At 40.3% G+C, this 21,702-nt stretch overlaps 1 protein-coding gene and 1 long non-coding RNA gene across 2 annotated transcripts; both read left to right on the top strand.

Moving 5' to 3' along the window:
• LOC106573892 (uncharacterized) lies at positions 1-874 on the top strand. The gene is made up of 2 exons (XR_001321445.2): positions 1-151; positions 367-874. It is a non-coding gene; the product is annotated as an uncharacterized lncRNA (long non-coding RNA).
• A 5,633-nt stretch (positions 875-6,507) lies between these two features.
• On the top strand, positions 6,508-19,335 carry slc35e1 (solute carrier family 35 member E1). The gene is made up of 6 exons (XM_014149322.2): positions 6,508-7,100; positions 8,591-8,661; positions 9,285-9,422; positions 10,220-10,345; positions 11,633-11,878; positions 16,573-19,335. The coding sequence occupies exons 1-6, from the start codon at positions 6,773-6,775 to the stop codon at positions 16,807-16,809; spliced, it is 1,146 nt and encodes a 381-aa protein (XP_014004797.1). The 5' UTR covers positions 6,508-6,772; the 3' UTR covers positions 16,810-19,335.
• The last annotated feature ends 2,367 nt before the right edge of the window (positions 19,336-21,702 follow it).

The following is a 21,702-nucleotide window of genomic DNA, read 5'->3' as shown; positions in this document are numbered from 1 at the left end:
CTTTTCCCAACTTTATGCAAATCACCAGAGGCGACCACTGGGTGATGACCAATCACATCGAGTGGTTCGTCCCATGACGAATTTGACGCTATGCGACCCAAGACTTTCTTCAGCAAAGATGGCTGACAAAAATACTAGGACGGAAGCAAATGTAAGCGATTGAAACGTTAACAAATAATCAAAAAAATGTACAGTTGACAGGAATATGTTAGTTAATGTAGAGAAACGATTATGCATATATTTTTTTATCATAATGTTAATTTACGAAAATCGCGATTTAGCAAGCTAGCTGACTAGCTAACATTAGCCAGCTAGCTTTATATTGTGACATGAGTATGAAATTGTAATTATGGTTGTTTGTGTTAGGGACTCCTGAAACAACCAGCAAACCAGGCTGTCGTCTTGTGAAACAGTGGATGTAAAGAATCTAGTAGCTAGCTAAAGTATTTATTGCAAATTGAATGTAAAATTTGTTCAGCTTGCCTTGCTGATATTTGCCATGCAATGGAGATAACTAGCTACGTTCTTGCTTATTGTGCAGTGGAGGATAAAAATACCTGTATATGCCTATGGATATGTAGCTAGCTATCTAGCTGATCTGTGTATGGACCCAAACGTTTGGTATACATATTTGTTCAGAACCAAGCTATGAACCTCAGCTATCATAGCCAGTTGTATTAACTTCAAAACAGTCTGAATGACATTAATGAAGCCTATGGATTGAGTAGAATATATTATAACTTTGTGCCAAGGATGCAAGTCGTATATACATGTAGTTATTACTATGCATGAGATCCCCACATTGTAGCCTGAATATTTAATATATTCAATGATCATGTACTCTACCTTGGCAAATAAAGGTGCAGTTCAGGTATGAATGTCTAAGATAATTTTTCAGTCATATCCAATACCAGGAGTATCAAATTCCAGTCTTTGAATGATACGTGTCTGCATGTATGTATTACAATTATACACTTCAACAGTGTTTACCAATCTTGGTTCTGGGACATCAATGATTACACATTGTAACTAAGACTAGAAACAGGATTTAACTAGTTAAAGGCTGATTTGTAATGTATAAAACAGTACACTTCCGATGAATCAGGTAAATATTCTAAAACCCATTAATCTCAATATCTAATGCCCTTTATCTGCATTGATTTGATAAACACAGGATAGGTATAGTATTTCATCAAATGAGACTTAATTTCAACCAGTAGAGAATAGAGGTCGACCGATTCATCGGAATGGCCGATTAATTAGGGCCGATTTCAAGTTTTCATAACAATCGGTAATCTGTATTTTTGGACACAGATTTTTTTTTTTACACCTTTATTTAACTAGGCAAGTCAGTTAAGAACACATTCTTATTTTCAATGACGGCCTAGGAACGGTGGGTTAACTGCCTTGTTCAGGGGCGGAATGACAGATTTTTACCTTGTCAGCTCGGGGATTCGTTTTTGCAACCTTCCGGTTACTAGTCCAACGCTCTAACCACCTGCCTTACATTGCACTCCACGAGGAGCCTGCGTGGCAGGCTGACTACCTGTTATGCGAGGGCAGCAATAATCCAAGGTAAGTTGCTAGTTAGCATTATACTTATCTTATAAACTATCAATCTTAACATAATCACGAGTTAACTACACATGGTTGATGATATTACTAGTTTATCTAACGTGTCCTGCGTTGCATATAATTGAAGTCCATTTATTCCTAACAAAGGCCGTAATTAATTATGACATAACGTTGAAGGTTGTACAATGTAACAGCAATATTTAGACTTAGGGATGCCGTCCGTTAGATAAAATACGAAACGGTTCCGTATTTCACTGAAAGAATAAACGTTTTGTTTTCGAAATGATAGTTTCCAGATTCTACCATTTTAATGACCAAAGGCTCGTATTTCTGTGTGTTATGTTATAATTAAGTCTATGATTTGATAGAGCAGTCTGACTGAGCGATGGTAGGCACCAGCACGCTCGTAAGCATTCATTCAAACAGCACTTTCGTGCATTTTGCCAGCAGCTCTTTGTAATGCTTCAAGTATTGAGCTGTTTATGACTTCAAGCCTATCAACTCCCGAGATTAGGCTGGTGTAACCGATGTGAAATGGCAAGGTAGTTAGCGGGGTGCGCGCTAATAGCGTTTCAAACGTCACTTGCTCTGAGACTTGGAGTAGTTGTTCCCCTTGCTCTGCATAGGTAACGCTGCTTCGAGGGTGGCTGTTGTCGATGTGTTCCTGGTTCGAGCGAGGAGAGGGACGGAAGCTATACTGTTACACTGGCAATACTAAATTGCCTATAAGAACATCCAATAGTTAAAAGTATATGAAATACAAATTGTATAGAGAGAAATAGTCCTATAATAACTACAACCTAAAACTTCTTACCTGGGAATATTGAAGACTCATATTAAAAGGAACCACCAGCTTTCATATGTTCTCATGTTCTGAGCAAGGAACTTAAATGTTAGCTTTTTTACATGGCACATATTGCACTTTTACTTTCTTCACTAACACTTTGTTTTTGCATTATTTAAACCAAATTGAACATGTTTCATTATTTTATTCGAGGCTAAATTGATTTTATTGATGTATTATATTAAGTTAAAATAAGTGTTCATTCAGTAATGTTGTAATTGTCAATATTACAAATAAATTAAAAATCGGCATCGGCTTTTTTTGGTCCTCCAATCGATATCGGCGTTGAAAAATCATAATCGGTCAACCTCTAGTAGAGAACGTGAAATGCTTTATTGAAAGAAGTTCATTATCCAAGTGTTATAAATACATGCATTAAATATTATAATATAAATACAAGTTCAATCTGTACTTCAATGCACATCTGTTGTGCATTATAAAAACAGAGGAAGAGGTGTAAAAGGGAAAGAGGTAAGAGCAGGGAAGGCAGCATATGATTAATGAATCAGTGCTACCCAAATGTTCTCTCAGTTCATCAAAATTACGTAGTGTTTGTAGTTGGCTAGAAGGTTATCTTAAGAGCGGGTAAGGTGGCGATGATGGAACTGGGGGTCTGCATCCTCTCATGTCAAAATATATCTGCAGACGAGAGACAGCGATAGCATGTTTAAACCTTGTTTTAATTTTTTTATTCAAACATTGTTAGTCATCAATCATCAGGAAGTGAAATGCAAAACTGATCTTGGATAATTAACTCTGGGACTACTGCATCTCTATCTGTATTTCAATGTAAAGCATCTCTTTAATAATACTTCCTGTTGACCTGACCAAGTGACCTCTCACCATGCTGTGCCCTCTATGTAGCCAGGTCTGATGCGGGAGGGGTTCACCTACACAGCTGATATAACCTAGAGGATTTAGGAAGAAGAGGGATGAAGTGAAGAAGAAAGACTTATTGAGAAAATAAGATAGTTAAAGAGACAAGTGTTCAACAGGAATTTGTGCGTGTGGCCTCACCTGGTGTTCATACTAAGTGGCTACAGAGTATTTTATGCTGAAAAACATGAACGGACACACGAGGACAAACAATATAGCGTAGTTATAGAAATAATGAAGTGTCTTACTGTTCTCCATTGTTGGCCTTGCCTATTTTTTGAAGGTGGAAGGAGCCAGTTATACACCTGAGCCTGCTTACTGCACAACACAATTCATCAATCAGATTGATACATGTGTTTGGGTTATAGGGTGTCTAATTGTTCTACATTTTTTCAATATGGGTGATTTAAAATAGCCCGTTTTGTTTTTGTACAGACATCACACCCTTACCTAAAAAGCACCCTCACCTGAAGTAGAAATCAAAGGGAGAGAAAGTGGGAATTGAATAACTGCAGTTGACATAGCTAAGTAAATGGAAGAATACTCTTATTGCAATGTGAATGGCTCTTAAAAGAGCCTTTGGTTGTGCATAGTGTAGTCTATGGCATTGTCAGGGAACAGCACCCTCTTAGTAGAAGTAGGAGGTGAAGATCTCCGGCACACAGATTGCCTCTCTTGCTGCGTTGTTGGACCCCATCCTTGAAACATCCTGCAGAGCAGCAGACTTCTCCTCTGGTCCGTGTGTCCATCCTCATGAAGTTATGCAGGACACAGGTAGCCTTCACACACCTGAATTCCTCCAGGAGGCAGTCCCTAGTGGCCCTGGTCACCCAACCTTGCAGTGCCCTACACATTAACTGTAGGCAATCGTTTTGAAGGAATCTTCAGTTACAAGGTATATGTAGGAATATGGAAGACAATGTAATTAGACTTTTACATCACCAGGTCATTGTGGATTACTAAAGTATAATATCCCTTATAACAAATCATGATAACATTGTATTGATAGATGCATGAGCACACGTGTAGCATGTGTTAGCTACCTACCTACCTACCTACAAATGCATTTGGAGTTTGTTTTTTACAGTGATAAATACATCAAGATAGCTAATATGAAGTTAGGTAGCTGGTGATATTTAATTCCCTTAGCTATCTATACAGTATGTGAAGTTGGCTAGATAGCTAGATAGCTCAATTAAGTTAGCTTACACTGTAGCTAGTTAGCTAATAATGCATAATTTAACATTTTCGAAATGTATTTACTTACTTGAATAGGTTCTCCCAGCCATGTGAACAATTGGAAACAGGGTAGCAAAGTTTGTCACCAGAGCGTTTTAGAGGATATTACTATTGATCGAATTACTCATTTAATAATCAGACCCTCATACAAACTTGCTATGCTGAATTTTTGACGCACGGTCAAAATGCTGCCAGCACGCCCACAAGCGAGTCACAATAAGCGGCAATTTAACGTTATCTAGTGAACATGCCCGGTTAACGAACGCGGTATTGTAAACAAATCGTTCATGGCTGGTGTTTGCAGACTTTTTTTGTACAGCTTTGACAGTGTTACTGATAGTAGTGTTTGCGCTTGGCTTACACGAGCAAATTCAGAACCCACAACATTCTATATTAGAACTGTGTTATTTCACGTGTCAAATTAAAAGCTTATTTGACGTCTCTTTTTTGACATGCAAAAACCCAAACGGCGTTCCATACTATAGTATTATTTCAATGGAACTGTGTGCCTCAGGACACACTTTCTTGTCTTGTTGCAAACATCTCAGGACAGACGAGCGCATCAACAATGGCTCGATGCCCGTCTTTCTCAAAGTACCCTACAACTTACATTTTTTGATAATTTCCCAAGTTTCTATCTCTGAGTCCCTGGTATAGAACGCCCTCTGTTGGAGGAGCTACTATCGCTCTGCACTGCAGGTGGAAATGTGTATTGGGCCTATAAAAACGGTGTGCGCAAAATAAAAAAAATAAAAATTGTATTCTGTAAATATCTACAACACTGGAGATTTCTTGAATAGTAAATATTGGTATGGACAGCCAGACATAAACGATGTTTGTTTTGCACAATCAAATTAACTGAAAACATGATTCAACGTGGAAGTGTTTAATTGTGCATGATAAATATGTCTAACAGATGTCAAACTCATTCCACCGAGGGCCGATTGTCTGTGGGTTTTCGCTCCTCCCTTGTACTTGATTGATGAATTAAGGTCACTAATTAGTAAGGAACTCCGATTGTCTGGGGCTTAATTGAAAGGAAAAAACTAAAACCTGTCGACACTAGGCCCGCCATGGAATGAGTTTGACACCACTGGGCTATATGGCTGCATTTACACAGGAAGCCCAATTCTGATATCTTTTAAAAATAATTGGTCTTTTGATCAATCAGAACAATGTGTAAATTATGTGGGACCTCTGCTGTATCTACATACTGAGGGCGCGTTCCTCTGCAGTCCTCTGCTCAGACGTTGCTCACGACTGTCAGATCTTACAACGCCTGAAATAGATAAAATACCTATCAGCTAACCACATCATAGCAATCTTTAAAAAACAAACAAACGAGGATAACTCATAGCAATCTGGTGCCCGATTGCACAGTCAATGAAGTGACACTTAACCATTGTCTCAGCCTTCATTCCACAATGGTCCATTATGTTTTAGCTCAGTGCAATGGATCGTGGCTGGATGGGATACATATTGACCTCTAAGGTTGATTTTTGTTTTGCTTTTTAACTAACCCTTTTTCTAGCCTTAACATAATTATCCTAACCTGCTACGTAAATTCTGCGGCTGCAGTAAAACCTGCGGCTGCTACGAAAAGTCCATTCTGACATAACCGGTATCCCATCTAGTCAAAACCAGTGCAACAGTCTGAGCAGGGGAACGCGATCACCATCTTTGGAGGCGGTTTGATTGCAGGAAGTGACGCAATTAGCAAGAAGTCTATAGGCTTGTTTGACATTGTAGCCGACTTGCATCATAAATAACTACTAATTATTATTTGTAAATCAGTCACAATTTACCTATGATTCATTACGGTTTGACCCTCTCGAGCACGGCCAGTGCAGCCGACTGCCAGATCTACACATCACCTTGTATCATACATAACGACTCATTATTATTTGTAGATAGTCAGAATTTACCCACGACACATCACGGTTTTGATGCTCTCGAACCCGGTCTACGAGTATTTTCTCAACATTGTACATACTGCCGCATTAATGACAACTCGGAACTTTCCGACTTGAAATCTCGTTGTATAAAGTTAATGCCCGAGTTTCCCCACTTGGAACTTATCAGAATCAACCAAAAGGAAGCGCTACAAAAAAACATACGCAAATATTAACTCGGGGGTTCCGAGTTTCCGACTTGTCTGGAACGCGGCATAGTAGCTTCTCCACGTCTCACTGCTGGCCTTGCTGCCACACACTGCCGCCGGTGACTCCGAAGTGGAAGATGGCTGCGGTGGAGCGTCCCCCAGTCAAGGAAGGGGTCCGGATAGCTTTACTCTGTTTCTGTTGGTATACTGTTAGTTCGGGAGGCAACGTAGTTAACAAAATTATTCTAAATGGGTTCCCTTATCCTGTCACAGTTTCGCTTTTTCATATATTCTCAATCGTCGTCTTCCTTCCACCGTTGCTGCGAGCATGGGGAGTCCCCAAAACAGAAGTACCAACTAGATACTTTAAATGGTATATTATCCCTTTAGCTTTTGGAAAATACTTCGCATCTGTGTCGGCCCACTTCAGTATATGGAAGGTACCTGTTTCCTACGCACACACTGGTAAGCATGGCACGAACTCTGAATCAGGCTAGCTAGCGCAGAATCATTGCTTGGTATTCTAACTAGCAACATGGAACGCTAGCTAGCGTTAGCTTGCTAACATCAACTTCAATGAATTGGTGTCTTGTGCTGGACAATTTAGACAAGCTTTAAGTGAATTGACTTCCTTTGCATGGGACTGTATTACCCACGTTCCGTTTAACCGAGGAACTTGCGACATACTGGGTTATTTGAATACCTTTTTGTTTGGGGGAGGGCCCCACCTAGCCAGTGCCTAAACTTGTAACTACGTTACTTTTATTTAACCATTATTTAATTAGGCAAGTCAGTTAAGAACAAATTATTCTTTACAATAACGACCTACATCGGCCAAACCCGGACGACGCTAGGCCAATTGTGCTGCACCCTATGGAACTCCAATTACGGCCGGATGTGATACAGCCTGGATTCGAACCTGTAGTCTGTAGTGACGCCTCAAGCACTGAGATGCAGTGCCTTAGACCGCTGCACCACTACAGTTGTCTCATTCAGTGGCAAAGAACACTAAGGCTGGGTCTCCGTTGATTTGTGGTTGGTCCAGAGATCATTAAGTAAATGGTTAAACCTGTGCTTTAACCATCGTTTTTCTGCTCACAATAGGTTTTATGTTGTTACTCCTTATGATGCATTCTTGCCTGTCATGTTGATGTCCATGGTTACAACTACAGCATACTAAGCCTAATACAACTACCTGCTACAGCGACAGCCTATAGGGGGGTGTGTGATTGCAGTTTGTCACCTCTAAATGAAAGCGTAAAGTATGATTATTCACAATGAGTATTTGAATTATGCTCTCATTACTATGAGAAAGCAGAACTTCAAGGTACTGTGTCAGGGATTGGCATGCAGTTCTGAACAGCACTAGCCCATATGGTCACTTGATTGAAAATGTGAAAGTAGTTGTTTACACATGGAAATGCCATTACTTGTCTTTCACCTAAAAAACTGTGAGGAACCAGAATGATCTGTTTAAGGTACTGAAAATCTTGGCAGAAAATTCCACCTGCCAAATTACTGTTTCCTGACTGCTCAGTTCACTTGCCCCCGATAACACTTAATGTCAATCCCTATGTGTTATGCCCTTTACTTCCTAATTAGTTAGGTACCTAATGTAGGACGTCAGCCCCCATACAGTGTAACTGTAACTCATTGCTGTCTCACCTCACTAACTGACACGTCAAGCTATGGCGTGATGATGCAATATGCAAAGTAACACGTTTGTTACCAGGGGTGTGTCTGTGACGCACAATACACAATGAAACTTAAACTGTAGGTGTGAGGCACAGTTGCATGGGCAACTAAGTCTTTAAACCACTATCTCAAAAGTCCTGCTCCTTACCTTTCCAATCAATACCCGTTCCACTCAAGCCATTGTCCTCAATTCATGCACTGAACAGGATCCTTTTATCCATTTTCCAATCTGACATTCTTTGTTTCTTTTCACCCCACAGTCAAAGCCACAATGCCAATATGGGTTGTGTTGTTATCAAGGATTATCATGAAGGAGAAGCAAACGACAAAAGTGAGTAACTCAGAAAATGTATTGTGTACATAAAGCTGCTTTGGAAGATATTTTGTCCAAGCAATGGTGACATGGCACAATATGAGCCTGTATGTTGGCTCATATATCTGCCAGCCTTGCAGGTGCATTTACAGAAAATGTACCCCTCTTCTGACATCATGTTAACACTGCAGGGGCTATAGTAGTGTTCTGCAATAACAAAGCTATTTATATGTCATAGCTGTTTAGAGTTTGGGCAAATGTGACATGTCCCAAAACAAATGAGCAAAACAACTGCATGTGTATGGATGGCTTTTTATTTTTATTTTTTTCAACTGTACTTTGAGACTCCTCCATGATTAGGAATATCCTGCTGACTTTGGCCTAGTAACAATTTATTTGGATAGAGCATCTACAGATGGACTACAGACTAACTATCTACTAACCATGACCTTAACCCTAGCCCTAACCTTAACGCTTATTCTAAAAGTACCTTAACCGTAACCTTAGCAAGCAGTTGCTTATCAACAGATCGTTTGTTGATTGTTTGACCATCTGTATAGCATCTACAGATGGAAAATCTGGACTACCCAAATAAAGTGTAACCCTTTCTCTTTTGCACTCCTATCTTGCGCCTGTCTCAGGTGTACGTATCTCTCATCCCCATCATCGGAGGAGTGCTTCTGGCCACGATGACAGAAATGTCCTTTGATGTATCTGGGTTAGTCAGTGCCCTGGCCGCCACACTCTGCTTCTCTCTGCAAAACATCTTCTCCAAAAAGGTACATCTTACCAGTCTGCACCCTTTGAAAAATACTGTTATTTATGTGTTGTTAGATGATGGATAAAAGTATAGCTGGAGAGCACATTTTGAACTTTGGTGGACATTTGAATGACCTATGTGTTTGGGTAATGGTTGGAGAATAAACTCGAGATGTTTTATTTAATAGAATACAGTATTGCCCTTGAAGGAATGGATCATGCACACTGTAAAAGCATTCCTTGCAATATTCAAGTGCAGATATAGTAGACAGCACTCATAGTAAACATGAAAACACTCGAAAGGAAAACTCAAGGGCAAGGCCTATGAGTGTGAAGCATTGTGAATCTTTTCAATGTATTTGTTCTTTACATACTGTCGCTGTGCACTATGGGTAGTGTCCTATACTATGCTGATGTGGCCTCCCTTCAACCAATATTTGAGGAAAACATATTTCCTCCATTGGACATTATTACTCGGTTAAATGTTGTTTTATGAAAACTGACAAGTGCTAGAATTAAGAATTACTTTTGATATTACTAACCCTGCAGTTCCATTATTGTGTAATGATTTAACAACCATGTCTTGTTAATTACCAACTGTGATTACATTACCTGTCTATCATGCTGTTGATGAAGAAAACCAAAGCATTCAACGAACAAGGAAATTGTGCCCTCTCAATTTATAATGATGTGTCTTTGTGTAGCCTTGAGATATATTTTGCTGCCCACTGATTTCCAAGGTCAACACACAACAGTTTTCTGCAATGGCTGGCCTGAGAAATGACAAAGCTATGAATTAATATTCATTGCTTTTTAGGTGCTGCGGGACACGAGGATCCACCACCTGAGACTTCTCAACATACTGGGCTTCAATGCTGTTTTCTTCATGGTGCCTACGTGGGTTCTGGTGGACCTCTCCTCATTCTTGGTTGAGGGGGATTTTGTGAGTTAAAATAATACGTGCTTCAGTTTCGTCAAGTGTATGCGCAGGTTCATATATGTTACTCGTCAAATAATGTGATCTTTTGTTGTCCGGCTTATGAGCTTATATGATAGTGTTTCATCTACTGGTAGTGTGTGTTCCATACATATGATATATTTAACATACACAAGTCTACAGGATGTCATACACTGGGTACCAGAGGCTGGTGAGAGGAGCTATAGGAGGACGGACTCATTGTAATGGCTGAAAGGGAATATTGGATGGATTTAAATGTATGAGCCCGTCCTCTTATAGCTCCTCCTACCAGCCGCCTCTGGTATGTACTATAAAAAAAAATCCACAGTATGTACAATACTTTTATTATCCACTTGCTTTTGCCCGATTTAATATCCAAGATGGCGTAGCAGTCAGACGTCTTCGTCTTGTCGTGTCCCGTGTATATATCTTTATAAATCTGTTTTCTTCACATATATTTTTCTTAACTCCAACTTCAACATACTCTCCTGCAACCCGCCTCACCCAATGTGCTCTGAACCTCTTCACCTGGATCACCACAGCTAGCTAGCTGCTATCCAATTGGCTTTTCCTGGCTAACGTCCCTGTTCCGAAGCAAGAACCAATTAGCCTGGAGCTAGCCTATGCTAAGCCCATCTCCCGGCTAGCTGTAGAGGACCATCAGACAATCCTTGGGCTACAATACCTATTTTGCCAATTGGCCTGGACCCCTTATATTGCCGATACGGAGCCCTGCCGACCCATCACGACTGGACTACTGACGTAATCCGCTCAAGGGTTTTTTTCAACTGGCTCCTTCGTCGCGATGTCCCCTGAATGTCCATCTGCTAGCCGTGGCCCGCTAGCTATCTAGAGCATACCGGACTGTTAGCTGTAGTGGCCCATCAGTCAATTTCTTGGGCTACTATTCCTATTTTGCCAATTGGCCTAGACCCTTTTACTACACGGACACCTGCTGCTCCAGCACTTTTTATTTATTTATTTTATGAGCTTATATGATAGTGTTTCATCTACTGGTAGTGTGTGTTCCATACATATGATATTTTGCCTACCTGGTTAAATAAAGGTGAAATAAAAAAATAAGTTCTACTTAATTAACCTCCACACAACAAAATCTTTAGTGTCCGGTTGCCTTTTATTCAATTGTCCCATTGAGACCACAACCTGGATACGTTCTCTTTTCCTAGAAAGTCATGATTAAATCCATTGTTCTCTCCAAATATCCAAGTTCTCACTCCGTCTCTCTCTCCCTCCTCTGCATAACCCCTACAGACGGGAATGTCTGAATGGACCGGCACCTTTCTCCTCCTCCTGGTCAGCGGCTTCTGTAACTTTGCCCAGAATGTCATCGCCTTCAGTGTCCTCAACCTGATCAGCCCGCTGAGCTACGCCGTGGCCAACGCCACCAAGAGGATCATGGTCATCAGCATATCGCTCCTAATGCTACGCAACCCCGTCAGCTCCACCAACATCATGGGCATGATGACGGCAATAGTGGGCGTCTTCCTGTACAACAAGGTGAGTCTTTTTGACATGCTTACATTTACGTTTTAGTTATTTAGCAGACGCTCTTATCCAGTCATTACAATCACTGCATTCAACTAAAACGTGTAAAACAACCACTTATCACAATTATTGCAAGTTAAACCTTAAAATATTCACTGTTTGCTAAATCAGTGCTAGTAAGAAAATAGAGAAGTGCGAGTGTGAATGACTCTTGGACTCTGTCCATCTTTTGAAAACGTCTGAAACAACCTCTTTAAATAGTATCTTAAATAAGACATCTGTAGCGTAAAACAATAGTATCTGAAATTTTCCAACACTTTGGCCACCAACAACTAATTCAACTTAGTTCATGAAATAAATTAACAACTATATCAAACTCAGCATGCAGGTGTATAATATACAGTTGAAGTCGGAAGTTTGCATACACTAATGTTGGAGTCATTAAAACTCGTTTTTCAACCACTCCACAAATTTCTTGTTAACAAACTATAGTGTTGGCAAGTCGGTTAGGACATCTACTTTGCATGACACACGTAATTTTTCCAACAATTGTTTACAGACAGATTATTTCACTTATAATTCACTGTATCAAAGTTGGGTCAGAAGTTTACATACACTAAGTTGACTGTGCCTTTAAACAGCTTGGAAAATGATGTCATGGCTTTAGAAGCTTCTGATAGGCTAATTGACATTATTTGAGTCAATTGGAGATGTACCTGTGGATGTATTTCAAAGCCTACCTTCAAACTCGGTGCCTCTTTGCTTGACATCATGGGAAAATCAAAAGCAATCAGCCAAGACCTTGTAGACCTCCACAAGTCTGGTTCATCCTCGGGAGCAATTTCCAAACGGCTGAAGGTACCACGTTCATCTGTACAAACAATAGTACGCAAGTATAAACACCATGGGACCACGCAGCCGTCATACCGCTCAGGAGGAGACGCGTTCTCTCTCCTAGAGATGAACGTACTTTGGTGCGAAAAGTGCAAATCAATCCCAGAACAACAACAAAGGACCTTGTGAAGATGCTGGAGGAAACGGGTACAAAAGTATCAATATCCACAGTAAAATGAGTCCTATATCGACATAACCTGAAAGGCCGCTCAGCAAGGAAGAAGCCACTGCTCCAAACCGCCATTAAAAAAGCCAGACTACGGTTTACAACTGCACATGGGGACAAAGATTGTACTTTTTGGAGAAATGTCCTCTGGTCTGATGAAACAAAAATAGAACTGTTTGGCCATAATGACCATCGTTATGTTTGGAGGAAAAGGGGGATGCTTGCAAGCCAAAGAACACCATCCCAACCGTGAAGCATGGGGAAGGCAGCAGCATGTTGTGGGGGTGCTTTGCTGCAGGAGGGACTGGTGTACTTCACAAAATAGATGGCATCATAAGGTAGGAAAGTTGTGGATATATTGAAGCAACATCTCAAGACATAATTTTACATTTTAGTCACTTAGCAGACGCTCTTATCCAGAGCGACTTACAGTAGTGAATGCATGCATGAATGCATTTCGTGACAAAAGATTTCTAAATATTTCATTACCGTACTTTGAAGCATGTCAACCGCTGTTTAAAATCAATTTTTATGCCATTTTTCTCGTAAAAAAGCCATAATATTCCGACCGGGAATCTGTGTTTCGGCAAATAGAGGGAAAAACACAAAGACGGGGGCGGCCAGTGCACGAGCCTAAGCCCTTTGTCCTCTGATAGACCACTTAGCAAAAGCGCTCGTGTGTTTCAGCCAGGGCTTTGAATTACGTCATTCAGCTTTTTCCCGGGCTCTGAGCGCCCATGGAAGACGTAAGAAGTGTCACGTTAGAGCAGAGATCCTTTGTAATGGATAGAGATGGCAAAGAAGTTCAAGAAATGGTCAGACAGGGTACTTCCTGTACAGAATCTTCTCACGTTTTGGCCTGCCAAATGAGTTCTGTTATACTCACAGACACCATTCAAACAGTTTTAGAAACTTTGGAGTGTTTTCTATCCAAAGCTAATAATTATATGCATATTCTAGTTTCTGGGCAGGACTAATAATCAGATTAAATCGGGTACGTTTTTTTATCCAGCCGTGAAAATACTGCCCCCTAGCCATAACAGGTTAAGGACAACAAAGTCAAGGTTTTGGTGTGGCCCTCACAAAGCCCTGACCTCAATCCTATAGAAAATTTGTGGGCTGAACTGAAAAAGTGTGTGCGAGCAAGGAGCCCTACAAACCTGACTCGGTTACACCAGCTCTGTCAGGAGGAATGGGACAAAATTCACCCAACTTGTTGTGGGAAGCTTGTGGAAGGCTACCTGGAACGTTTGACCCAAGTTAAACAATTTAAAGGCAATGCTACCGAATAATAATTGAGTGTATGTAAACTTCTGACCCACTGGGAATGTGATGAAAGAAATAAAAGCTGAAATGAATCATTCTCTCTACTTTTATTCTGACATTTCACCTTCTTAAAATAAAGTGGTGATCCTGACTGACCTAAGACAGGGAATATTTACTAGGATTAAATGTCAGGAATTGAGTTTAAATGTATTTGGCTAAGGTGTATGTACAGTCGTGGCCAAAAGTTTGGAGAATTACAGAAATATTCATTTTCACAAAGTCTACTGCCTCAGTTTGTATGATGGCAATTTGCATATACTCCAGAAGGTTATGAAGAGTGAAAGTCCCTCTTTGCCATGCAAATGAACTGAATCCCCAAAAAACATTTCCACTGCATTTCAGCCCTGCCACAAAAGGACCAGCTGACATCATGTTAGTGATTCTCCCGTTAACACAGGTGTGAGTTTTAACGAGGACAAGGCTGGAGATCACTCTGTCATGCTGATTGAATTTGAATAACAGACTGGAAGCTTCAAAAGGAGGGTGGTGCTTGGAATCATTGTTCTTCCTCAGTCAAACGTGGTTACCTGCAAGGGAACACGTGCCGTCGTCATTGCTTTGCACAAAAAGGGCTTCACAGGCAAGGATATTGCTGCCAGTTGATTCAGATTGCACCTGAATCAACTATTTATCGGATCATCAAGAACTTCAAGGAGAGCGGTTCAATTGTTGTGAAGAAGGCTTCAGGGCGCCCAAGAAAGTCCAGCAAGCGCCAGGACCGTCTCCTGAAGTTGATTCAGCTGAGGGATCGGGGCACCACCAGTACAGAGCTTGCTCAGGAATGGCAGCAGGCAGGTGTGAGTGCATCTGCACTCAGTGAGGCAAAGACTTTTGGAGGATGGCCTGGTGTCAAGAAGGGCAGCAAAGAAGCCACTTCTCTCCAGGAAAAATATCAGGGACAGACTGATATTCTGCAAACGGTACAGCGATTGGACTGCTTAGGACTGGGGTTAGTCATTTTCTCTGATGAATCCCCTTTCCGTTTGTTTGGAGCATCCGGAAAAAATCTTGTCCGGAGAAGACAAGGTGAGCGCTACCATCAGTCCTGTGTCATGCCAACAGTAAAGCATCCTGAGACCATTCATGTGTGGGGTTGCTTCTCAGCCAAGGGAGTGGGCTCACTCACAATTTTGCCTAAGAACACAGCCATGAATAAAGAATGGTACCAACACATCCTCCGAGAGCAACTTCTCCCAAACATCCAGGAACAGTTTGACGGACAATGCCTTTTCCAGCATGATGGAGCACCTTGCCATAAGGCAAAAGTGATAACGAAGTGGCTCGAGGAACAAAACATTGATATTTTGGGGCCATGGCCAGGAAACACCCCAGACCTTAATCCCATTGAGAACTTGTGGTCAATCCTCAAGAGGCGGGTGGACAAACAAAATGGGCTGAATGGGCTACCATCAGTCAGGATGTGGCCCAGAAGTTAATTGACAGTAATCCATAGTAACATCTGACAAAAATATCTAAAGACACTGAAGCAGCAAACTTTGGAAATTAATATTTGTGTCATTCTCAAAACTTGGTCACGACTGTAGACTTCCGACTTCAACTGTAGCTCAAATGGGAGCCTTAAAGACATTTTAAATGTTTTTGTCATTTAGCAGACACTCTTATCCAGAGCAACTTACATTCATCTTAAGATAGCGAGGTGAGACGACCACATATAATAATAAAATATCCTTGCACTTGTCTTTTCCTACTAGCACCGACTTTGCTGATAACTTCTTTATTGAGGAAAAATGTACTTACTTCGACTGTTTTTGTGGTTGTCTCACCTTGCTATCTTAAGATGAATGCACTAATAGTAAATTGCTCTCGATAAGAGCGTCTGCTAAATGAGTAAAATGTCAAATGTGACTGACTGCCTGCCTCAAGTATTTTTTACATTGGATAAAAGTATAGACTCAGAGGTAGAAAATGGTATATCATACACTGCAGTTGAAGAACAATGGGACATTTTATTCTGCTTTGAAAGTTGATAAACTTGTAACCCAACTTTAGAAAATGTCCCTTGAATGTTTTGGTACACCTACTGGAGAGCTCTTCTTTGTCTACTCCCATTCAGCGTCGTTCACACTCTTAAGCTTTAGGCCCACCCATCTCTTTAAGGATTCACATGTGAGGCCATGTGGTAGACATGGCTCACGCTGCACAGTGCTCACGTGCGCTGAAACCCACCCCCACTGTGGAAAGTTTACATACCAGATTTAACTTTGGGAAATCACACAGTAATATACATCAATGTGCATTTCTTTTGTCATCCTTTGTTAATTGCTACACTAAGCTATTCCCTTCTCTTCACTGCCAACAGGCAAAATATGACGCCAACAAGGAAGCTAAGAAAAAGCTGCTGCCTTCCTCCAAGCAGGACATGATGTCCTTTGACAATTTGGGACTGGACAAGACGCAGCCCAATGGTTCAGTGCCTTTCTCCCAAGGTTCAGACATTCAGTATGGACGAAGCAACGTGTTGACCGACCACTTCCAGTACAGCCGGCAGGCCTACACAATGAACTACGGCGCCTCCAACCACCAGTATGTGGTTTAGGCTGGTGGATTTCTCCATGGACATATTGTATTTGTTTCCAGCAGAATTCTTAAACCACCTCTAACAAAAAGAAAGGCAAGTGCTGTTGGCGGAGAGGGAAGTATCAGTCATGAGTTGGCCAGTGTTTTGTCCCAAACATGTTCTCTAACATTCTCTTCACCTCCTTGTGTTGTATTTATTTTGATATGAACACTTAAAAAGGGATAGTTAAGTCAAAATCAAAGTTGTCTGATGTTGTCCACTTCCAACCCTGTAATATGTCAACTGTTGCAGATAGTGTCAATCTTTCCAGTTAATTTTGGATTAAGGCATACCACTGGATCTACATAACAAATGGCTTGGAACATGGACTCGTTTGACAGATTTAGATTTTGGAGTGAAGTGTTTGTTTTTTGTTTGCTTGCTAAGGAAAGGATGTTCTTATTATTTTTTCTGTGGGAGTTCGCTAACGTGGGAATAATTGTTACTGTAGCTACAATAGCGTAGTTCAAAAATAAATAATTCATAACTTTAACTGTATATCAAAGACCATGAAATGTTTACCATGCCCATAATGCCTTGTGAATCAGGCTTGTCCTCAAGGTTACATTGACCCCAATTTTATCACAGAAGGCCTGAACATTTTACATTAATGTTTTGCAGAGATTGGCAACATTTGTCCTATACATGTAAAACCGTTTGCCCTTATGACATTTTCTGGTTTGTCTTTAACTAGTGATGGAGGCATGAAAATGTATATAATCGGTTGTAGGTACAGAAAGGTCCCTGGTTTGAATACCCAATCCGAAAAGGTGAAAAATATGTCTGTGCCCTTGAGCAAGGCCCTTAACCTCCAGAGGTACTATTATGGCTGACAATGTGAAACGACACATTTCACTGCTCTATCCAGTGTATGGATCAAAAACATATTTTTTTGAATTCATGTTGTATTTCCATATCGGTCATTTAATCAAGTCGTATCTGATCTTGTAATAGCTGTGTAATATGTCGGTAGAAGGGTCAGGATTGGCAGAATTACTGGATCAGGCTTAAGTGTCAGTAGACTCCACTTGTTTTGCCTGTTTGTCATTTTGTTCCTAATATTCACACTTACAATCATGTTCTGATTGAGTAGTATTTCCCCCTGCATGCGAGTCATTTAGCCTACAGGGAACAATAGCTGTTTTTCAAAGCTGGTGTGACGCACCTGAACTGGTTATTTACTTTGCAAATCAATGAAAGATGTGACGGAGACTAACTTGTGTGAAGCTCTAGCAAAATGTTATCCTTGTTGACTATAAAAGGAATATTCTTCTAGTTCAACTTTTTTATTTAAGTTTGCGTGTTTCAATTTGCTACAGCACATTCAAGCATTTTAAGTGGAGAATTTCTTTGCTGTTTACTAACAGCAGGAAAGTTGGATCTAACCTGATTTTATTTCATGTTCAGCGACTGGCTGGCAACAAACTACATGCTGAGATTTTGAAAAAGCATTTTCGCTGTTTACCATAAATACAAATAATGGTATGTGCTGTATACTTATGGATGTGTATTTACACATTTAATGAACTTGTGTGAGCTTGTGTGGAATTCTCAGGTAGTTCCAAGCTTATCATAGTTCATTTAGTGAAACTTCCATATCATTTAGTTCGGCAGGTTTTGGTCTGTTTCCGTAATGAAATTCATACTAGCGTGGTGATTAGGCTATGGGGATTTGAATACATTTAAATGTCACTTATGCCTGTTCTCTGCATGTCCTCATGAATGACTTTTGACTTGACTTTGTCCTATCATTGTCTATTGAATCATCTTTACAGTGAAAACAATTTGTAGAAATCTGGCTTTGGATAACAAATATTTTATTTGTGGAAGGAAGATCAAATGTTGGAGCCACGATTTGGATTCTACTAAATCATTTTTCTGTCACCTTTAACATAAGATGTTATGAAGAGCTGTGGTAAGTCAGCTTGGATCCCATCTTATTTTGTATTGTATGTCATTCTGTTCAAATGTCTCAAGGTCTCTTCTTAAATCTATGGTGGAGTTTGTCACGTCCTTATGCGAGGTGCCAAATGAAAGGAGCTACCTGGCTCAAGTGCATCACAAGGATCTTTTTTAATTTTTTTTTACTCTTATTTTTTGACCCAGTAGCATGGAGTGATGAATTCTGATGTGCATTATGTATATGTTTAATTTAACGTAAAGCCTAATTTGTCTATACAGTAAGCTAATGGATAACACTTTGAACATGAGAATTTAGAGAAACTTTGTTAGATCTGGGACGGTATTTGCTATGAGGTTATTTACTGGAATGTACATTTGGATATGTGGGGGTTGCTTAGTAAAAGTTGTATAAATGCAATTTTTTTCTGTGTTTTAAATAATCTTGAAAAACTGAATTTTTACTGAACCAATGTTTATAGATTTTTATTTATGGTGTCTAGGTACAGAAGTATACATAAGTGCAACCATGCACAGTTTTGTCTGCTTACGTTTAGTAAATACTATTTTTAAATGTCTAAGGAAATAAATGCATTGTGAAATGAATGTATGATTTAATTTTCTTGAAAAAGGTGTGCTATACATTGAATGCATAGTAAACATTTATTTGACTTTGGACAGGTGGGTGCTTACATTGGTAAAGGATGAAGGTGAGTCATCTATTACTATTGTTGATCATTAGAATTGTCATCTATGTTCAATGCCTTGTTTTCAATTGTTTATTTGGACTAGTATGAATTTTAACTAAACGCTTCAGCCTATCCAATTGCCAACTGTAATTCGCCTAGTTAAATAAAATGTAAAAAAATCCAATAAAGCAAGTGCTCCCTCTTGTGTCAAGAATCAGAATAGACTTTTCACAAGTTATAATATTTCCCCTCCATATCTAACTTTCAGGCATGGCATGGGTATTTCATTATTGCTTGGATGAGGACAATAGGACTTCGTATTGGTGGAATTAACTACCAACAACGAAAGAGTCTGTAAGTGGAAATGTAGCTTTGTATCCATTTTGTAGCTACACCTATCAAATGTTTACAGTGCCATAGGGGCTGGTAGGGCTATGTAATGCAGAGATGGAAACTTTCCCCTTACATTTATCTAACAGCTATTACACAAAGACTTGCGGCTGCTGTTCCACTTTACCCTTCACAAAGTATGCACCGGTAAATTTCCCCTCATGGATTTAAAAGGAACGGGTGGAAATTCTCTCCAGCTGCTTTCACCAGTCTTATACTTTTAATTGATATTTAACACTTTTGTAATCTAGTCCCTAAAGCATGAGAGGAAGTGAACACTTCTGGTTGAAAGGGTAGAAAACAGGTACACAACCCAGGAGAACTAGTCATCTCTCTGGGGATGAGGCACACTCCCACATCCTCCATGACAAAGTTCAAAAAGCCAGATTTATTGTTGTTGAGTAACTTCACTCCTGAGATGCATAACTGCTGCAGTGTTTCGAATTCAGTCTAATCAAAGTTTTAGAGGAGAAAAACGTGTGGAAATCCAGCCTGGTCTCATCCCACTGGACACAGACGTCAATTCAACATCTGTTCCACGTTGGTTCCAACAGTGTGCCCAGTGGGATAGACTAGACGTAACATAGGGAACGTAAATCCTGGAAACTCATTAGTATGATATGTTACATTTTGGAATGGTTACTTGAGGTAAAAATGAAAATAAGGCGGTTGGTCGGACGTATAGCTCGAAAGAACTATTGTACTTACTACTTTTTTGTTGTTGTTGCTACTTTGCAACTACTTAGCCACCTAGCTAACATTAGCCACAACAAATAGGAATTTGTAACATATCATACCAGCTGTAATTCATAACAAATGAAATGGTTGATGGACATCCACAAATTAATACATACTGTACCAAATGAAATGTAACGTACACTGAGTATACAAAACAGTAGGAACAGCTTCCTAATATTGAGTTGCACCCCCTTTTTCCCTCAGAACAGCCTCAAATTGTCGGGGCATGGACTCTACAAGGTGTCAAGTGTTCCACAGGGATGCTAGCCCATGTTGACTCCAATGCTTCCCATAATTGTGTCAAGTTGGCTGGATGTCCTTTGGGTGGTGGACCGTTCTTGATGCACACTGTTGAGGGTGAAAAACCCAGCAGCGTTACAATTCTTGACACACTCAAACTGTTGCGCCTGGCACCTACTACCATGCCCTGTTCAAAGGCACTTAAATATTTTGTCTTGCCCATTCACCCTCTGAACGGCACACACACAACCCATGTCTCAATAGTCTCAAGGCTTTAAATGTCCTTCTTTAGCCGGTCTCCTCCACTTCATCTACACTGATTGAAGTGGATTTAACAGGTGACAACAATAAGGCATCAGCTTTCACCTGGTCAGTCTGTCATGGAAAGAGCAGTTGTTCCTAATGTTTTAAATACTCAATGTATACTAGATGGAGGGAGACAGACTTACATTTACTATGTTACGTCTATGCTTGAGTCCAGGTTGCATCCTCCTGCTCCTCTGAGGTTGTTTACACCTCTGCAGAAGAGGCACCAATGTGTCTGCTGTGAAACGTCTGCTTTTTTAGCATTGGTGAGGGGTAGATCCAGGAAATGTAACTTTACATCTTGTGCATTAACTGCCTTTGAGATTGATCCATTAGCCCCTCAAGGGTCTGATATGCAGTAACTAATCACACCATCAGCAAGGGTCTTGGTTTAACAAGTAATGGACACTCTATGTGGCCTCAATGGGGGAAAAACAGGTTTTCTCAGACCAAGCTCAGCATACTCAAAACCTGATCATTCCTTAGACCCACTCTCAGCTAACTGATACTCCCAACAGATGGTTTAGAACAGGGTTCCCCAACTTGCGGCGGTTTTATTTGCCCCCCCCCAAGTTTTCTGAGCAAAAAAAAAAGATGTATACAGTTGAAG

Source organism: Salmo salar, chromosome ssa16 (assembly GCF_905237065.1).
Source record: "Salmo salar chromosome ssa16, Ssal_v3.1, whole genome shotgun sequence".
NCBI classification, from domain to species: domain Eukaryota; kingdom Metazoa; phylum Chordata; class Actinopteri; order Salmoniformes; family Salmonidae; genus Salmo; species Salmo salar.
The sequence above is the reverse complement of the archived record's forward strand: the minus strand, read 5'-3'. Positions and strand labels throughout refer to the sequence as shown.

What these genes read in the sequence shown, in the direction of transcription:
- slc35e1 (XM_014149322.2), top strand. Translation starts at nt 6,773, where the DNA reads ATGGCTGCGGTGGAGCGTCCCCCAGTCAAGGAAGGGGTCCGGATAGCT. An exon ending in TGTTTCCTACGCACACACTG is followed by an intron (nt 7,101 to 8,590) that starts GTAAGCATGGCA and finishes TTCACCCCACAG; the next exon opens with TCAAAGCCACAATGCCAATA. An exon ending in AAAACATCTTCTCCAAAAAG is followed by an intron (nt 9,423 to 10,219) that starts GTACATCTTACC and finishes ATTGCTTTTTAG; the next exon opens with GTGCTGCGGGACACGAGGAT.